We start from the raw sequence: 21057 nt of genomic DNA, 5'->3' as shown, positions 1-21057 counted from the left end.
AGATCTAGCCAACAAACTGTACACAAATAGGTGTGCTTAGTTTCAGTGTGTAGTTAGCTCCTCCCTTCAGACAGATATAAGGGAGTGTCCGCTTGAATGACGTCTTCACTGTAAACCTTTTGTCCATTTGACACAATTTTCTTTTGCTATGAAACTTTAGACTGCTGCAAACCATTTAAAATTGGTCAGTTTTTCATGTTTTTAAGATGGTAAAATACAGGTGCAGAGCCTTTAAATGAGTACATCCCGTACCATCCCTACTGCTTCATATCACATCTCTAACAGTAGACATGGGATATACAGGAGTGAGGAGGGGGAGCGGGGGTCCAACAACTAATTAGATTTAAGGCTCGACTACACTAAAAGCTTGTGTGGACCCTCTGCCAACAACCACCCAACCGCCCCGCCCACTTACCCATCCAACCATCCAAGCACCCACCTCCCAGGCCGCTCCAACCCCAGCCGGAGTGCGTGCATCCCGGGGTTATCGGTGGAGCTAAGCATGGCTGGTAATTGAATAATGACAGAAGGACCCTTGATGGATCACCTGTCACTCTACCCCCTCTCCAGTCTCCATCACTGTCACATGCGCTACAACCTCTGCAAAATTGTCTCCGGTGGTTGTTGTTAGCCGCTAACAGCCGCGCCAGACACATAAACAAGCGCACTTTAGCACTTAGCCAGCAAGGGTGTGAAAGTACCTGTCAGGATTGATTACAGGATAAAAGTAATCAGCTCCAGTAGACAGAACACAAGAAAACGGGACTTCCAGATCCGACCATGAGAATGAAGTGATATTTGACAAAGCAACAGTTTGACTTCAAGGTAATATTCTGATTTCGCACAACAAATAAACTGTGACATTGAAAATAGCAGTGGAAAAGGCTAATATGGTGAAACCTCGGGGGAAAGAATCTCGCCAAAGCTCTCGTTAGCGTGGATGAGCAACCTGCAACAAGTGCTAGATGTGACCAGTGCCCTACGCACAGCCCTGTCCCAGGCATAATCCCACATCTGGGATAATGAGGTGAGGCCACATGAAAAAATTTTAAAAAGCAGCTGGTTTGTTGAAAAATGGAGAAAAGCCTGGGTCCAGATGGGTAGGAAATGAGTTTTATAAACAACTTAAACTTCAACTGACTCCTTGCATATTTAAAATGTACATAAGGCATATAATGGATTTTTACCTGCAACATTAAACAAATCTATAATTAATGTGCTTCTTAAAAAAGGTAAAGACTGGGAACCGGTAGCTTCATACAGATCAATTTCTCTGCTAAACTCTGACTAAAAGATCTTGGCTAAAATACTGGCAAATAGATTCAGCAAATGTGTAAACTAATGAGCTCTGATCGGGCAGGCTTTGTTCCGGATAGATGCTCTCTTAATAACCTTAGACATTTATTCAATATTATTTACTCCAAAAATTCAACAGGATTTAGTAATACTAGTTTAAATGCTGTAAAGTTGAAAGGCCATGTCTCTTTGCTGTTTTAGAACAATTTCAATTGGGTAATGACTTTATTTATAGGATTAAAGCGTTTAATAAAGACCTCTCTGCTACAATATTAATTACAAATTAGACAATATCTGCCCAGTTTAAGCTCTGTAGAAACACAAAACTGGGTTGCATCTTTTACTACTTTTGCCTTGGCCTCTCATGTACACAGCAAATAACATCTGTCTTTCTATTATCAACGACTGCCTGTAAGACTGGACTGAATGGCTTGCATCTCTCGTATTTAAAGTAACCTCAGAAAAAAATCACTTACTTTGGTATAGAGATAACAGAAACATATGGCTCTCTTTTAAAGTAAGATTTCACACCACTGAAAAATTGATAACATTCAGTTTTGGAAGACACTCTCTATTTTACTTATTGGTAGAGTGAATGCAATAAAGATCATATTTCTCCCACATTTTTGTACCTATTACTATTATTATTTTTGGCTAAATCCTTTTTCAAATATGTAGATGCAGTTATTATGTAATTTATATGGAACTACAGATCCCATAGAACTTTCAGGTGATTGTCCCTGCCTAATTTTATGCATTATTACCATACACCCTATTTTTAAATGGACATAGCTAACCTGGTAGCTGGCTCCAATTCATGTTACATTGGAAAACTGTTGTCCCTCTCTCTGTAACTGCTGCTATCAGACTCGTCATTTTGGTCTTAAAATGTTCATATTCCTAATAAATTCCTAATATGTAACTTGGCACCAAATTCGCCGCTATAACCACTAGCCTCGATGAGCTTCATTTGACTGGAGCCGAACGTTATGGGTGATGTTACACGTACTTAGTCCACTTCTTTTACAGTCTATAATTATGACTGGGTTGCCAACAATAACACAATCTCTCTTCTGCTTGAAAATGAAACACCCTTGCTTTCTGAAGGGCTGCAGATGGAGCAGGAGCAATAGTACTTTCTCCCACACCGTTGACTGGTGCCCATTACAAAAATAATCCTATGATTTGTAGCACCGTAAAAGTTTGTAAAGAGATGCCTAGACATTTTAAGCTTAAAATACTTTCTTTATGTTTGCCTGCATGACATGACCCTTCGTTTCCCCCCCATGATGAATCAACAGAGCTTTTCATTAGTGAGAGAATCATTGGTGTGTATTTAAATTACACTTTTATGACAGTTCAACAGTTACAGGAAAGGTTTGGATCACCAAGTACTTATTTCTTTAGGTATCATCAAATATAGAATTATGTCAGGCTTTTTTTGCCATAATATCAAAACGCTAAACCCAATATTTTGCAGAGGTGTCTGAGTGAAAGCCCAGGACCAGGACAAAGAATCACTTTACAGTTCATTTCAGGAAATAATCTACTGCTCACGTTAAAGGGGGAGTGGGGAAAAGAAATGAAGGCCCCTATACCTGATAATTGGTAGTGGGGTAAGAGCGAGTTTACCCTATTGATTACATTATACTTTGTCTTGAAGTATCCAAAAGGTAAATTCACAAATGTTGAACCTGATCATTTCTATTGGTGAGTAGATGCGAGAATTCACCGCATTAGAACTAAGATTTGTATTTTAACGATATTCATTTCAGTGGACCCCCATCTGTATAAACTAATATTGGTCTGTAGAATGTTGTGACGTTATCTGAAACCCAGCAAAATCGGCACTGTCTGATACAATTACACTATTCTAGAGAGAAAATGATTAAATCTACCCGGAAAGGTCACCCATGTGTGAAAAATGTATGTACAAGCAGGGGCAGTACCAGGAAGAGGACCTTGAGGGGGCCCTAGAGGGGTCCTGCACCCCCACAGCTACCCCAAACATTGCTCCACTTTCATAGCACATCCAATCTTGAGTAAAAATGTTGTTAAAAACGAGACTCCAATAAAAAATAATTCCACGTTAGCTTTTATAAATCACTACAGCGGCTAACTATATTTAGCTTTACACTATGTACTAAACTTCAGTCTTTTAGGAATGACATCTCCATGGAAACAAGCAAGCAGCAGGCTCTTGATCAGAAAAGTAACTTAGCGCAACATAAGTCAATCTGAAGTATCAGTATTTCAGTATCAATATCATTTTTATTTTAGTGAATTTTGTCTTACTCTCATTTATTTAACCCTTAGTCCTTGATCGCAGAATTTTCCCATTTGCACGCAGCTGTTTTGGAATAATTAGAAGTCTGATTCTACAGTATCATAATGAAAGAGGGATTTGGCATTGTTGGGATAATTGGTTGCTGTATTAAGACTCAGAAACACAAATAGGCGTGAGTGTGAATGACATTAGGCAGGATAAGCCTCCATTAGCCTCCACTAATGAGGTGCACTGGATCCACAGACATCTGCCACAGCGCACACCCAGCAAACACGGACAGCACAACTGCACTTTATTAGCAGATACAGCAAGAGGTTTAGGCCTGTTTGTCTCAGTCGTAGTGTGAGACTGACCGCACATAATTTGTCCATAGGAAGTACAGTGGAAGATTTTGAAACTGCTGCACAAATAGACAGAACAATTATTGGATTAAAAATAGGACAGCTGGATTTGAACAAATGGATTTTTTCACATTAAAGCGGGCCTATTCTGCAAAACTGACTTTTTAGAGCTAACCATGTGTTTCAAGACGCCGTTTTGCCGATCAACTCCCATTTTCACCGCCACTGACACACGACCACTGCTTTATTTTCTTAATCGGTGATAATATGCATAGGATTCAGCAGCGTTGCATCGTCATTTTGGTACAGTAAAAATGAAAAGAAATCAGCTGCTCGTTGTCGCGATCTGGAGCTATCCATTGGAGGTGCCGACTCTTTGTTGTGATGACGTTTATGGCGACGTCAGCTCCCATTGGGCCCCGCAGTATTCTAACACAGCAGACTTGTTTCTTTCATTAAATCGTTTTAGATGAATATTGCGCTTTAAAACTATTCAAGTTATAACATAATGATCCACATTGTAGGCAAAGCGATCACATCTCCATGGAGACAAGCAGGTGGCAGACCCTGGGAAGACCCAAGACATGCTGGAGGGACTATGTCTCTCGGCTGGCCTGGGAACGCCTTGGGATCCCACTGGAGGAGCTGGAGGACATGTCTGGGGTGAGGGAAGTCTGGGAGTCCCTGCTTAGAGTGCTGCACCCGCAATCCGGCTCCGGATATGAAGAAAATGGATGGATAAATATTGCAGGTTAGGCTAATGGTTGTGTGTTATTAGAACAGGAGTGGTGCAGGGGCTCAGCATTCGCCAATGAACCAGAGAGTTTTTGGGTTGCGCTTCCCGTCCATCTGTAAAAAAAACTTACTTCATCTGCACTGCCCAAGTAAAGTGAATGTGTTTGCAGGAAGGGCATCCAACATAAGACAAACAAAATCTGCAAAATCCCTGTTAAATTGATATGCTGAAGTGACAAGGAATGCATTAAAAAACATGTTATTTACAAAACATTACAACTACATGAAAATTTGTAATACTCTTTAATACAATTCTGAGATTAATTTACAGTGTAGCAGTAGATATAGTCACTACTAGCAGGGTCTCTGATTAGAACCCATCCAGTCCCTCCTCTCTGTTTTACTTGTAACAATACACAATACACCGATCCGTCCATACCAGACATGAGAACGCAGTGATCCAAAAAATGTCAAGCTATACAAGCCATGGGAAACTAGGGCTGCTAGCAACACAGTCACGTAATGCAACGAGACATACACCTACGCTAGCTCCGGCTCATGTGCCAGACTGCCAATTAGGCCAATAATGGCTAAGGGAAAGCTAGCGCGCGCACACACTAGCATACATACAGCAAATAAGACTAATAGCACCCAGGTGTTCAGTGCCAGAGACAGGCCCTGTGGGAGGGGAAAACGGGGGAGTAGGCTATATACAAAAGCTAATGCTAAGCTAAAGTGGCTAATATTTGTTTTGTTACGTGTATTTAAACATTTATATTCGACTTGCCTATGTTAAAAGTTACACTATGTTGAATATTGGGCTGGCAATAATGTTTTTTTGTTTGTTTGTTTTTTTCTTTAAATGAAAATGTAAACAAAAGTACATAAGTTTACATTTTAATTTCATTGTTAACTTGACTAAAAGCTGACAGGTTTGAACTGGTGTGAAAATCTTCAGTTTTGTATTTATTGTAATATTAATTAGCTTAATGTACATATTGTCTGTGTAGACCCTCAGTCGTCCAGGTCTGATCCATAGCAAATGACGAATTTAAATCTGTCAACTGCACAAATTAATGTACATATTGAAAAAACAAAATATGCTATATCATCATTTAGCAAAATAGCCTATTGGTCCTAACTTTGCTATCGAGGCTAAAGTGGCTAACGTGAAATCTGCGAATGTCCAACTTGTATTCTAAATGGTAGGTGACATACATTCACTTGTAACTTGTAAATAATTCTATGGGCTACTTCTAACAATAGGCTACTCACAAAATCACTTTAATTCTTATTATTTTAATCATAGCTACCTCAACATTTAATTGGTTTGAACACAATTTCTGGCTGCTCCCCCCACAGCTTCATTTAGGACACAAATACTAGCATCAATTCCCACCTAACTGCTAGCTTTACAATGCAGTTTTCCTTCCTTGTTTTAAAAAGCTAGCTTGTGGTAGCTAAATGGGCTGCCAAAACCTAAAAACAAGCTAACAAGCCATTTCATTTTTAGCCGTGCCACTGTTTGTTAGCGACGCCAAACTCCAAAAAACAGTAGCGTAGAAAGGTCCATTTTTGGATTGTATTCGTGACTCCCGTTGAATGAGATAGCCGCGGGGGCAGAGCCAGTACCATATTGAGTTTTCCAGCATAATAATTGGGGCTATGTCCAAACCAATGTGTTCGTGTCTTAACTTTTTATGACATAACTTTTGACATTACATTACAAATTGATGTGAAAACTATTGTGGTTTGACTATTTTTTATTGGGTAGTACAAAACATAGTTGGAGAATGGTATAGGGAGCCATGCTAGTGTCCAGGAAATAGCATTTTGTTTACTGTCTTGTTTTCCTAATGCGTTTGACAAAGCCTTTGATACTGTGAAACTATGTGAATTAGAATAAGTATTGGCTATATTTAAATATGTCTATCACATTTACATAATCAAAATAAATAGGTTAAGAAGTAATGTGGATTCAGTTCATAAAGCCTATCATAACAAAACAAATACCAAAATTAGATTAATGAGATTATTTAAGTTAAATTTAAAGTTAGATAGCAACATTTAATTGGCCTATCTTGTAGACTATTTCTTCATTAAAACCAGTATCTGATGTTTTAAAATAATCTCTGCTTCAAGGCAACAATGGTCTACGGTTTATTGTCAGTTCACTGTCTACAAAATGCGCACATGCCGAACCATGAACTCAACGGTCCTGTCCACTTCGAAAACCGCCGAAGTTCGGGAAATAAACTTCCTATTAATTTTTCGCAAAAGTTTAAAATAAGAGTTTAAAGGCAGCGAAGGCTAACTAGTCTAGAAATGTCCATGATGTAATTGTTTTCAGTCCAAAAAACATTCAAACATACACTTTTTTGTCCAGAAAATCTATGGGAAAAATGTATGGAAAATTGGAACCAAGTGGAGGGTGGTAAGTGCCTCTACAAACATATGCATTACTGTGGACATAGATTTTCCTTTCTATAACTTTTAACTCTACTGGGTGTATACATATCTACTTTCTATGGCTATGTAGAAATGGGAGCAGGGCGAATGATTACCCTAGCCTTTTGTGGTGTGGTTCGGAGCTACATTTTCACCCATGTAAATGATATAATAATTACACCTTCTTCTTTGAGATATGCAATTTCTCAGGAAAATACCGTTAAAAACCTGTCTCCAGCACCCATCTGTGAGAGGGACATCGGCACAGTTTAATATCTGACACCAACAACAGCACCACAGTCTAACATGCCCCATAGGAAATCAAACCAGACACTTATTTTTTATCTTAACTACACATACCAGGGTTTTTAAATATCTTTCCAGTGACTGTAATGAGAATGCCTGGTTCACACGGGGACTTGGACAGTAACAGGGAAAGCATGGAGGCTAAAAGAGGCGAGCAGAGGAGAGGGCAGACGTAGCAGCGGTGGGCAGATGGTGGGGCTGGAGCGCCGGATGGGAGGACATAGATGGACGGATGCACTGGGAAAGGCCCTTCTGTTCCATCAGCAGAAGCCTGTCGGAGAGAGAGCACGCAATGAGACCAGGGGATGTCACATTGTAGGTTTTTATATGGCAACTTATCGGTTCAACTACTTTGGACATTTGTTTTATTATTGTACATGTACAACTTGTATATAAAACATTATCTTATTTTGCTCCTGTGGTTTTCAGTTTAACAGAAAATGCTTAGATTAGGTGTCTAACCGATGCCCTCTACTGTCAGTAGCTAGTAGTGAAGCATTTTCAAATTACAATTAGCAGCATGGCTATTATGAACATGATGCTAGCAGTTAAAAGAGTTTAAATAGGCTATAATCTTCATTAATGCTTTTTAGCATATTATGTTTTCTTTTTTTTTTTATAAATGTGCATGGAAAGTTTGGTTTTAAGCTTGGTAAGAGACAACATCTCCAAACAGGTTTATTTAGCACGCATTAAAGTGGCAGTATCTGAATTTGGTCCATGTAGTTGAAAATGCTTTGTTTTGCCGCAGTCCAGATATATTGTAAAAGCAGCTGTAATAAGACCTCTGTGTGCTGTCTGCATCTACTTATAGGCAGTAATGCTGGTGTTCTCTTAGCATAATAGGTGTTAGCTTTACCATGATACCGAATCACAGTTTGGGCCCCTTAAAGCTGTGAAAAGTACTTATTGGTGTAAGTAAATCTGATATTCCAATTATTTCAAATTAACTAGTTCTGACAGTAACAATCAGGTACAACGCATTTCATGAACCAATAACTACTCGAAAAAAAAGTTTCAAAAGTTGATTTACCAAAATATGTTTCATATATCATGTATTGGTGGTTTTCTTACCCTCACACTCGAAGGCCTGCAGCACAGCGGTGTAGCTGGGGCCCAGCCAGGAGGTGTAGCTGGTGATGATCCTCTGCAGGTGGTGGGTGGAGTCACTGAACATCAGATCTGGTTCTCCGTAGGCCGCTGAGCTGTACATGTGGAAGCTGTCGGTGGAGTTACCAAATGCATTCTGCACCACACAGGGAATTAGTGACAGGTAAGTGCTTCTATTACACATGATGACATTTGGAGATGAGAATAAAGCGTTTTTGAACATGACGATAAAGATGAAGGTTTAAGAGTACGTGTATGAGTACTAACATCTTGAAGTTATCAGGTACAAGAAGTAGCAGTAATGGAGTGCTGCACTGGGTCAAAACCATAGACTGTATAAAGAAGTGGACTAAGTGAGTGTGACATCACCCGTAGCGTTCAGCTCCAGTCAAATGAAGCTCATCGAGGCTAGAGCAGTTGTAGGGGCGAATTTGGAAATCCGACCACGACTATGCACAAATTGGCTGATTATTAGTTCATTCTGCTATTTATTTGTTGCAGCTCAGGCCTTTTAATGAGACTGGGATTATCCTGCTTTACAGTAGTTTCAATATTATCTCTACAGAGAGATACTGAGAAAAACGATATCTCATGCCTTAAAATTTGTAATGGTGACAAGCCTAGTATCAATTAGTGTCTGGAGTTGTTTTGATCTTTCAAAAAGGAGGCTATGCAGAATTCCTCAAACATAAGCAAACAAAAGCAAAACACAACTCCAGTTAGGCATCACATTTCTCTGTAACAGCAACAACCATAGATCCAAGGTGACACACACATTTTTTCCCAATGCAGCCACACAACAGCCACTTTGCACAGGTGCTATGCTAGCAAATGTATATCTCTGATGATATATTATTTCTTATCCAGGTTAAGGTTATGGTTAGGATTGGGTCAGGTCTAGCAACAGATATTTTGGTCAAGGTTAGGGAGCGGTATGCTAACTGGTCTTGCAAGTTGGTTGGTAGTGTGGACAAAACCAATGCAAAAGATAAAATTTCAAAAAAGCAGTAATTGGCCTTAATATACACAACAAGAATAACTGATTTTAATAACAATATGATATTTGATTAAACTTTAAAAGAAATTCTAGACAAACCTCTAGTCTCTCAAGGAACTTCCAGACCCTGCACCTGTCGTCAGGGCGGACCACCACAGCGTTGGTGGGCACAGCGGCCAGGTGGCACTGGTCAAACTCCTCTGGTCCTGCCTCAGTCCCATCAGGGCACAGCAGCTTCAGGTCCTCCACCTCCATGTCCAACGCCCACGACTCTTGGTTCTTACCTGGGCACCAACAATACAAGAACTCAGTAACCCTATCGAACACTGAAAACATCAGTGACTTTTTCTGATGTATACCAACCAACGAGTAGCATTGCCATACCCTCCACCTCTCTCCAGCTGTCCACCGAACCAGATCTAATCATCCTTACAAGTACGCGACCTTACAACTCAATATGAACCAGTGTATATGTCAAATTTTACAACTGTCACAAGCTACTGTGACAGCTGCAGTCTGCATCTAATTATAAAGCGCCAGGAAGTCAGGAAGTGCACAGTTAGTATGCTAGTGTAATTGTAACAGCAAAACTCCACTCTGGTCTCTTAAAGCTGTGAAAAGCATGGGGAATGAAGCACAGTTAGGATGCTCTGAATGCATAAGATAAGTGAGGAATAACTTTGGACCACTGCAAACTGTTCTCTGAAGGCAGTAAAACTCAGGTCCAGCACCTAAAGAACATGTTTTTTCTATTTAAAAACGCAAACCAGACATATTAGGGCCTTTAACAAAGCTTTTTCCATAATTAAAAAATAAGAATTAGACTCAAAATGACAGCAGCAGTGAGCGAACCAGCAGGTCGTTCATCACCTCTCCCTCCTCGAAACATCGCATCCTTCTATTAAAGTGCACTTAGCAAATGGCTCATGTAAGACTGATACTGTCATTGGGCTGACATTGGCACGCTCCTAATGAATACATCCTGCAGTTATAAATGACTAAGCTGGCTAAATTCAACTCAAAAGGCTAAAGTAGGAATAGTACCAAAAGTTTGTGGAAATGTTGGATAAAAATAGTTGTCACAAAACTTACATTTTAAACTCTGTTGCTTTAAAACTAACAACTAGCATGCTGACTACAAACGTCCTCAATCTCAGACAATAAAAAGAGTTATAATTAGAGCAAACAGTACACAGCTGACATATTTTGACCTCAAGAGCTGCTTATATAAAATATCTGTACTGGGGTTAGGGTTAAACAAATTGTGCTCAAATACATGGAAACAATTGGGTAAATATATAGTTTATATAGCACTTTTCCACCTTCAAGTCACTCAAAGTGCTTTACATCAAGGAACCGCTCACCCATTCACACACACATTCATACACCGGTGTACGCAGACACTGGTGGGTTAAGTGTCTTGCCCAAGGACACAATGACAGCATTCATTTGTGGGAGTTGGAATGGCACTGCCGACTTGCGGATCAACGGATCTGATCGCTCTAAAAATTATGTTTATGTCGGGATTTGAACCGCCAGATCATTACAATGTGTCAGCTACAACCAATTCAAGGAAATGTGTAGCGTGGGGGCTAACAGATATTAAAAAGCTATACAATCACAACTGAACCTGGTTACTAGCGCCTTAAGGTCAGTATATATGTATTCTCAGTATATGGACAAGGCATCCCTCATGTGAAAGCTCAGAACCTCCAATTCACTCACTGAGCTGCAAAGGCTGCACTAGCACTGACTCATGATTGTCTGCTGGTGCTGAGGTTTAAACAGTGATGATTCAGATTAGAGAGAGTCCTTTTAGTTTTAAACCAGCTGGATTTCAACATTGAGACTTTCAACCCAAATGAAAGATTCATGTGAGGCTCATTCTGCTAAACCAAAACACCAAATTATAACCACAACAATTTGAGACTAAATCAGAATTACAATCACTATCAGTACGATCTATATTTGATTTTAACATGTCTACCTTATATCAGGGGACACAGTTAGGTTAGGCTTTTTTTTTTTAATCAAAATATTACATACAGATAAACTTTCTATGGAAACAATAACTGGCTGCATTCAAAATCCTGCAACAAGAATAACTTACTTCAATAACATTACACAGCATCCAGGGATTATAAATGATTCAGTTCAAAAAGCCAGAGTAGGAATAACTCCGGTAGACTGGCCACAAGCTGGTGTAGTCTTGACCTCCCGTAATTGCGGCACATTATTGACCATATGAGAAATCACGCTTGGTTTGCGGCGTCTGTAAGTTTCCCTTCTTAGCAGTACAAGCCGAGTCTGTGTAGCGTGACTCGGGTAATGATCGTCATCCATTTTGGATTTGGCCCAAAGGGGGACCATATGCACCAAGTAACCAGGGGAGCCAGCCAGTTTGTTGTCAATGTGATCATTCTTACGTCATTTTTAATTTTTTTATGTTGTTTTGCTTTTCAAAATACAGCGTTTCCCATTATTACGATTAATACTACAACTATTACGATTGACGTGCTGATTTTTTCTGAAAAAAGGAACTAGTTCATTTTAAACTGTTTGCAGTGGTCCAAAGTTATTCCTCACTTACCTTATGCAATAAAACACTTTATAATTAGATGCAGACAGCACACAGCAGACTTATTTTGACCTCAAGAACTGCTTATGCAATATATCTGTTCTGGGACAAGACAAGTTCTGCTCAAATCCATGGGGAATAAATCGGGTACAGTGCCTAAAAATTCAAAAATTTCCATAGATCCCAAAATGTATGGGAAAGACTGATGCAATCATGCTTGGGAGATACAATTTTTGTGTTTATTTTTTAGTAGTTATATACTTTTTTTAAAATAATTGTTGACACTATGAGAGACAGATAATTTGGAGATTCCATATTTTATTTTCAATCACTATGTCCATTCATACTTGTCCTAGGATGGTCTTGGTTTAAGTCCTGTTGTAGTCCTGGTTTAGTCACAGTTTAGTCACAGTTTTGAGGTGCTGTCAGTTTGACAATATACTCAGGCAAATACTCAGGTTAACACGTTCATCTTGTTTTTGGAAAAAGTAAAACTGAAAGGAGATTTGGGTCATCATTCCTAAGATGTAGACTAAGTTCCATGGGTAAAGATCCTCTGGTTAACACAACCAAACCACTTTACTCCATAGTCGTTGAACCCCTGATACTCTCAAACAACAAAGACCCCATGGTCTTATGCCTCATAACTGGTGTTAAATATACTCTATGGCAATATTTTAAATGAATATAGCAGTGGCTGGGAGAGGCTTTCAACATTATGTCAAATGGTTTCCCAGTTTGGTTTAATATGTGACTACTTTTATCAAATACATTCAATTAACTTATTCATTTTTTGGTATTTTGTTGTCTCATTGTCTAGCGATTAAAATAATTTCATATTATGGGGGTAACAATTACAATTAAATTTAATATTTTTTCTTAAACCACGCTGAAAATTTTAAAATTCTTATCATCCCCAAAGTTTTGTAATTGCTTCTACACAATTTTTTATTTTTATGATGACACTATTTAAAATATTTTGCTACCTTTACCCATTTCAATATTTCATGTTCAAAGAAAAAATGTAAACAGGCCAATATAAAACGTAAATTATTTGCTTTGGATCAACATAAAATTATTTCATTGACAAAATATGACACCATTAAGTGTAAATGTAGGGTAAGGTAAAGCTCGTATCAAAATTTTGAGCCACACTGACCCCCTGTGCTCTGAGATGGAACAGCAGCAGGCTTTTGTGCGAAATAATAATCTCTTTTTCAAACACTCACCATCCAGATTGTCAAATACTGTTGTGTGCTTAACAAAGGCCACATCACCCAGGTTCTCCGCCACGCACCTACACAGCAAAACGTAATTAAAGCCATTCAATTAATACAAATATGAACCACTGTGTTATTATATCAACATGACTCAAGAGGGCGACGGTGATCTCTCCATCCCCATGGTTCTAGTTACACAATTTATTAAACCAACTTGAGTGGCGCTGTATTCCCTTCTCAAATACAATTATTACTGTGCCACGGGCTTGTACACACAGACCTACTGCAACGCTCTGCAACGTGATTAGAGTACGCAAGTGAGCCGAGGAGCAGCTTAAGCAGAGGGGGTAACTATAGTATTTAACATGGTTTAATATACACAGTGACAGTGTAGTGCAGGGTATGTGCTAACAATGGAGCCTAGGGAATTCAGTACCAAATAAAGTCAAGTCTCTGTTCCCTATAGGAACCTGTAGCCAGTATATTTAGGCTGTGTTCTTCTCTCAAACAGAAAAAAAAACTCTGTTCCACCTTGTGATGTCATGTAATAATACAGAAAGTGCTCCATTGTGTTTTTAAACTCCACACACCTTCACTAGAATCATTTGTATCATTTCAGCCCTGGAATTGCCCATCTCTACTGAAATAAAGGTAAAAGGCAGCTGTGAACTTGCAAAGTGCCACAAGGTAGAACAGAGAATATTGAGTTTTGGAGGTATAAACAGATTCATAATAAAGGGTTACTCAACCTTTTTGAAAAGAGCAAGTGCTCAGGCTACATGCAGTTTCTTTAATGTTTTAGTTTGTCATGATTCATGACTTCATCATGAATATATCATGACCTCAGCCGTCAACATTGTGAGTTTACCAGGACTTCACATGGATTCATACATAAATACATGCAGGAGTTAACACTATTAAGATCATGATCGTCATCATCATCATGATTTCTATAGTTAAACTGGGGTACCTGATTTACAGACCGTGAAAGGAGGAAGCATGTGTTTAAGTATATCTATATGTATCAGTAGCTCTCACAAACTAGCTAAATCCTTAATATCCACATGCATTCATTTTCATATATTCATATTTTCAGACATTGAAGTGAAACTGAAACAGATCAGTGAAGTGAAACAGATCACCAAAGTTCAGCCAATCAGAGCGCTGCTTATGACATTTACTTCCAGGTTAAAAGAAGTCAAATACTTTACAGTAGATGCAGAGAGCATGCATTCTCTTTTTGTGTTGCTTTTACTGTATACCTTCTTCCCCACAATGTTTCCCTTTACAGCCTTAAGTGTACCTGAGGGCCCCGGTCTCTCCGTAGTGCCTCTCGCGGTGGTTGTTGGCACAGATGTGGCGGTCGTTCTCATCTCCGATGCAGGCCTCGCACAGGTTCTTGGGGTTGTTTCCTTTGGGGTCGTGCTGAGGGTCCTTCACGCCCGGGACACAGCTGTAACCAAAGAAGTTCCCCACGGCTGCTCGGGGACAGAAGACAAAGTATGGGAGAAGAAAGTCCACTCAAAGAAGGCATTGATGGAGAATGAATGGTGACATGGTTTGGGAGCTATAAGCAACAGTTCTGTTTCAAACCAAGCAGCTGGAACAGTTCAAGTGTCAGATTAACCTATAAACCAGAGCAAGTTATTGTATGGAGTTTGTACAAAATATATATACTAGGATCATGTATAAACTATCATTTGAAAGAGAAAAAAAAGATATTTGCTAGAATTGATTCTCAATACTGATTTCGATACCATGATAATGATTAAAAAAACATCATTAGACAATAGAATGTGATTTTCAGCATTAAATCGTAGTATTTTCTTTTATACTACCATGTGGCCTTACATCTGTCGTCCAGGTAGGTTCCATAGAGGTCCATTGGTGTATACTAGTAGTTTACACAAATGAATATCTAGTTTTGATACTAGAATTTTTTGTTTGCTATGGATCATACCTGGACCACAGATGGATTACACAGACATAGTTTTAGTATCAATTAGTTCGTATCAGCTTTTTATTTGAATTTTTTTCTAGAGTTTTACTTTAGAAACATATAAAAGACACAAACACAAACAAACACAACAACATTCAAAAAGTACACAAAAAATGGGTGTACCGTTACTGTCACACATAATTGACAGGATGGACGTATTCTGGTCTAAGCAGAATATAAGATTTCCATTTCTCCCATATCTTGTCAAACTTGTCCTTTTGGAGTCTGTTGTACATTGTAATCCGTTCCATGACAAAGATTGAGTTCACCAGGTTGTGCCAATTGTCCAGGGTGGGGACGTCCACCTTTAACCATTTTTTAGTTATTGACTTCTGTGCCACTAAACTCAACATTCCAAACAAACGTCCCGTCTCAGTGCTTATATCCACAGAATATAAAAATCCAAACAATAATTTGTCACAATTTAAAGACACTTGTAAATTAAATATTGCCCAAAACAAATTAAAATGATTTGCTCCCTGAACACCACAGTCCTCCAACAACCGGATGAGCCTGAATAATGTGATTTTTGTGCAGGGTTATAAAGTATCTGCTGAGGACTACCAGCCAAAACATCTCCATGAATTTGAACTGGAGATCTTCCATTGGAAAGCACTGTGTTTCAACCAGGTTTCATTCAACAAAACAGTATTTGCTTCCTCTTCTTTTGTTTAATATAGTGCGTGTTTGAGATTTTAATGTTCTGAAACTCCTTATATAATCTTAAAATCTATTTCAAACCAGAATCATCCTGATATGTTTTAATAAAGATCTTTCAAAAACAGTATTTCAAAAACATTTTTATCATGTATCTGACTTTTGATACATAACCCTAGAATATTTCCAATTAGCCATTTGGAGGTTGCAGTTATTTATGTAATATATAAAATATATAAAATAATATTTTTGTTCTGTCTCTATCAAATAAATATATACATAAAGAAAATGAGTATGCACTGGAAATCTTGAATTTAACAGTAAATGGCAAATCTAATTCATGGGTTTGATAGTAATCTTCTCAGTGGTCAAGTCCTCAAAATGTCACCTTTAAACAAGACAGCAGACCTTTTAGCATTTTGCATTTAAATATTAGTACAAAACCTATTACTCTTATTACCTGATATGTTAATGTGAACTAATTATATCCTTCTACCTTTCCCTCTCAACCAATCATATCTCCAGCCATTTATATAAACTTACTATTTATTGTTAGTACTATTTAGCAATTCTAGTCTCCTGTGTTTGGGTGGGTTTCCCCTTGGCACTCAACCCAAAACATGGACAACAGGTCAAATCCTCCAGTTAAAGTAGCTCAAGATGTGGAGAGCAGGGGATGGCACTGTGGCCTTCAAGGATGGGTCAAAATGAAGGCTGACCTTACCTTACAACATATTATGGCACTTATTATTATGGAAATGATCTTATCTTTACTCACTACTCTCACCTCCCCATCAGCCCACACCAGCAGAACTATCAGCCTCCTCACCCTCTCTATCTCCTACTCTTCACCCCCTCCACCAGCAGTATTGAAGTCCTTAGATCTGAACTGTACAGGTGGGTTGGTCAGACACTCGTAGGCTGAGGTACACGTTCATTTTCAAGGGCATTCTGTCTCTGTCTCTCCATATCTCTGTGCTTATGTTCAAAAAAGAGCACATTATTCTTTACACTGTCCAGACTCGGTGCTACTTTCTGTACCAAGTGTTCTCAGAGAAACTGGAGGAGTGTTTCAGTATTCTGCACACTCAACCTGAAGTCATTTACAAATGGACTGGAGAATAACAGAACTGGTTCCAATAGATCAGTTTAAATTCATGCTAAAAGGCTCGGAAATAAGGTCTGGTTTGTAACTGTTTTAGCTAGCACATTCCTTTGATTATTTAAACATATGCTGATGCACTGTGCTGCTGTCCTGGTCAGAACTGCCTTGAATAAGAGATTAGTAATCTCAAGGGGACTTTCCTGGTTAAAGTGTACGTATTCTGCAAAATCGACTTTTCAGACCTTTTAACCATGTTACCATTTACCCTCTCAAAGTTGTTTTTGGAGTGATGAATGTTTGAGAAATCTTTAATTGCTTATTTTCAAGACGCCATATTGTCAGTCAACCCCCATTTTCACCGCTACAGGCTCACGCCCACTGCTCTGTAGTTACTTTGTTCTTCAATTTTATTTTCTTAATTGATGATACGCATAGGATTCCATGGTGTCGCGTAGTCATTTTGGTACAAATGAAAAAAAAAATGCTACTTGCTCGTGTAATCTGCAGCTATCCATAGAAGGGGCCAATCGCTACACAGCTGTTTGTTGTAATGATGTTAACAGAGACATCAGCTCCCATTGGGCACGACAGTTTTCAAATGTAGAAGTCAGCAAACCTGTTTCTTTTATTAGGTTTTTTTAGATAAATATTGTGATTTAAAATATGCAAGTTATAACATAATGACCCACGGGTGTCAGAGATTATAAGTATAGAGCAGACACAAGCACAATAGATAAACATATTTTCCCTAACAACCTCTCCATTCTCTCCCTGTGACCTCCCTGACCTCTCTTTTTGCCGGGCTCTATGTGCCAGGCTCTCACCTCGGGGGAAGTTGCACTGCTCGCCCACACTGATCTGGGAGGTGTTGACCAGGTACCCGATGGGCACAGTCCAGCCCACCGTGGTGCGTATCCCGGGGTGACATGAGCTGCGTTCATGCATCTCCAGGAGGGACAGGTCTGCGGAAGAGCGACGTGCCAGAGCAACCACGTAGTAACTGATGCCATCTAGAGGAAGAGGAGAGGAATAGTCAGGAGGCTCATATACAACTAAGTGAGTGAATATTTTTGAAAGAACATATCTAAATAAGAAAATCCATATTAATCCATATACATTTTAATCCTGATCAAAGGGGACAAATCATGTAAAATTAACATTTATGAGCTTTTAACAGTGCGATAACAGTGAGTAATCCTGTCCTTCATTCAAGAGACTTGAATACTCAATAATAATAAAATTTGTTTTCACATATCCCCTATCTCCACCCACAGCTCTGTACTCACTGAAGTCATACATAAAAGGTAGTAGTGTATGTAGTATGTACCGTAGTAATTTTCATCAATAAAAAATTATGATGCAACTCTATAATGTTTCATATAAAAATATTACTTCATCTCTAAATTTTTTTGTATTGAATCCTACATTATTTAAATTATTTAGACAAACAAAGCAGTAAGTATATTGTAGTGTTGCAGTTAAACTTACGACCTATGCTCTTACCTATCCCATTGAAGGACTCTCCAGCCGTCAGCTCCAGCCCGTGGCACAAACCAGCCGCATAAATATCATCTGCAAACATGGACGCTGCATCTGCTGTACCATTCTGAACAAAAACACATTTTAAAACAATCTTCCAAGAATTTAAATCTAACTATTCTGATTAAATAACAGACAGTAGCCATAAAACTTCTTCCCCAAATAACAAAATTAGTGATTTGCCCAAAGACACGAATAACAATGCGGAATCATCATCTCTACCAACTGAGCTAATGAACCAGCTGTCTGAGAATTATTGTCCCTAGTAGACTAAGGGAGTGTGACATGACCCACGGTTGAGCTTCAGCCAGATGAAGCTCATCGAGGCTATAGCAGTTATAGGGGCAAATTTAGAGCCAAGTTCCATGTTTGGAATTCTGACTGTGACTATTACAGCAGCCAAAGAGCCATTTGAGATTGAGGCTGTTGAAGGTAACCTCCTCCCTCCTGCAACACTGGGTTAGCTGTCAATCAAACCTGTTGCGAACACTAGCGGGAGCGACCTTGGGGAAAAAGGTGCCTCATTGGTCTGTTATTAATGTTCATATCTTGATTTATAGATAAAATAGCAAAAAAAAACACCGGGGTCATGTTGAGCAGGATAACATGAACATTTTAAGGCCAAAGGTCATTTTTCAATAGAAAGTGAATTGGACACAATGGATACTCACTTCCTATTTGCAACGCGGCGGCTAGCGGTTTAGCTATGCCCATTTACATATATAGTTTATGGTAGAAGCAAAAATAAGTAGTATCACACCATACTGACAAAGGTTTAAGATTGACAATCTGAAATTATTTTAATCATGCTTGTTTTTTGAATTTATGTTTTCCACAGTTTACGTATTATTTTTGGAAATACAAAACACCTTTTCTTCTTATGAATGTGTGTACTTACTTTTATCTTGGTGATGCAGTCCTGGGTGTTGTCTCCTCGCACACATTCTAAAGTTCCTCTAATGTTCCGCGCTGTGGCATTACTGGACAGATCCAGACACTTCTGCTCCTCTGCCTCCGATATCACGCACCAAGAAACTACGCAAGCATAAGCACACAGTCAAATCTTCTCTCAAAACTATCTCTATCAAACTCCAGAATAGAACAGTTCTGATATTAATCTGAGGATATTGTATGAATTTAAATTGATGAACTTAAAAATGTGTTTGTGCAGCAAAAGACAAACATTGAAATTTTATGTCGATCTCTGATAATCTATTTCTTTCTCAAAATGTGGTATCAGTACATTACTACTGGTGTTGGTAAGCCTCGAAGTCTTTGTTAAAGGTACAGTATGTAACTTTCTGGAGGTGGCATGTCACCTGCATGATTCCTTGTAAACAGAAAGTTAAAACCAGAATCAGAACATTCTCCATAGTGATAGATACGCTTTATACCATCCTGTGGGAGATTATAGCCAAAGGAACAACATTTCCAGGGAAACAAGCAGGAGAAAGCCCACCTCCAGGCCAAAATAAGAGTCAGGTTTGTGGAGATGCAAGCCTGCTTAGAGTAAGGACGCTTGTTTTTCTATATTTTTCAGTGTAATAAACCTAACAAAAGGTTCAGTTTATTTTTTAGCTAAAAAGTTACATACTTTAAACTCAAAATTACTTGCATGTACAGTTTGATTTTGTTAGCCCTAACTATTCCAGTCACGGTTTAGCCCTAGATCTAGTTGAGTTAAGCCCTGGTTAGATCACAGATTTTGCTATAGACAGATATGGAAAGTTTGACAAGCTTTGTTCATAAACTAAGAGTCTTCAAACTTGACACAGATACAGAGCTTACCTGTGCCCTTGTGGCCACATCTCACAGACAGCAGCTGCAGTAGAAGCAGTAGCCCTACACAGCCTCTTCTCTCTAAGTACCCCATGGTGACTCTGGTAGGGCACTCCGTCCAAATCCCTTTTACCTTGAGCCGAAAAAGCCAGAAAAACTGCTCCTTCCTCCTCCATCCCTTATAAACCCAACTGGAAAAATCTCGGGAGTCAAATTCATCATTCTGGCACCTCCTCCTAAGTGGATAATCCTTACCACAATCTCAAGATCTAGGATTTCTTTCCCAATTATCCCGCGGAGGTAGACACGGGGAGGCTGGGTGCATCTGAGGTCACCTGGCGCACTAGGGGCCTTAATTAAAAAAGGCCCCAAACAATGTGTCTCTATGTGGAAGGAACGGATACGTCTGGTCCAGTCCTCCGGAGATGTGGCCCCTGAGTAGAACAGGAGCCCACAAGACCTGCCATTGTGCACCACCGCAGGACTCTTCTGCGTTTAGGACACAAAAGAATATATGTAAGCACATGAAATATATGTTAGCACTGTTAGCGTGAAATGGGAAGGTGCATTGTCGTAACTTTTCTGGGTGTGGTCGCCATGACTGTACAATATATGGCAATAAAACCGAAATTTAAATGGATGCAATTAGCAAATTAACCT

The 21057-nt window shown here is 39.0% G+C and overlaps 1 protein-coding gene across 1 annotated transcript; it reads right to left on the bottom strand.

Moving 5' to 3' along the window:
• Positions 1 to 7356: 7356 nt before the first annotated feature.
• otomp (otolith matrix protein) lies at positions 7357 to 20548 on the bottom strand. The gene is made up of 9 exons (XM_033987755.2): positions 20407 to 20548; positions 19517 to 19653; positions 18583 to 18685; positions 17904 to 18089; positions 14622 to 14796; positions 13328 to 13395; positions 9620 to 9804; positions 8488 to 8659; positions 7357 to 7684 (listed from the first exon to the last, which is right to left on the bottom strand). The coding sequence occupies exons 1-9, from the start codon at positions 20489 to 20491 to the stop codon at positions 7674 to 7676; spliced, it is 1122 nt and encodes a 373-aa protein (XP_033843646.1). The 5' UTR covers positions 20492 to 20548; the 3' UTR covers positions 7357 to 7673.
• Positions 20549 to 21057: the final 509 nt, after the last annotated feature.

Source organism: Periophthalmus magnuspinnatus, chromosome 22 (genome assembly GCF_009829125.3).
Source record: "Periophthalmus magnuspinnatus isolate fPerMag1 chromosome 22, fPerMag1.2.pri, whole genome shotgun sequence".
NCBI classification, from domain to species: domain Eukaryota; kingdom Metazoa; phylum Chordata; class Actinopteri; order Gobiiformes; family Gobiidae; genus Periophthalmus; species Periophthalmus magnuspinnatus.
This window is presented reverse-complemented; position numbering and strand designations above follow the sequence as displayed.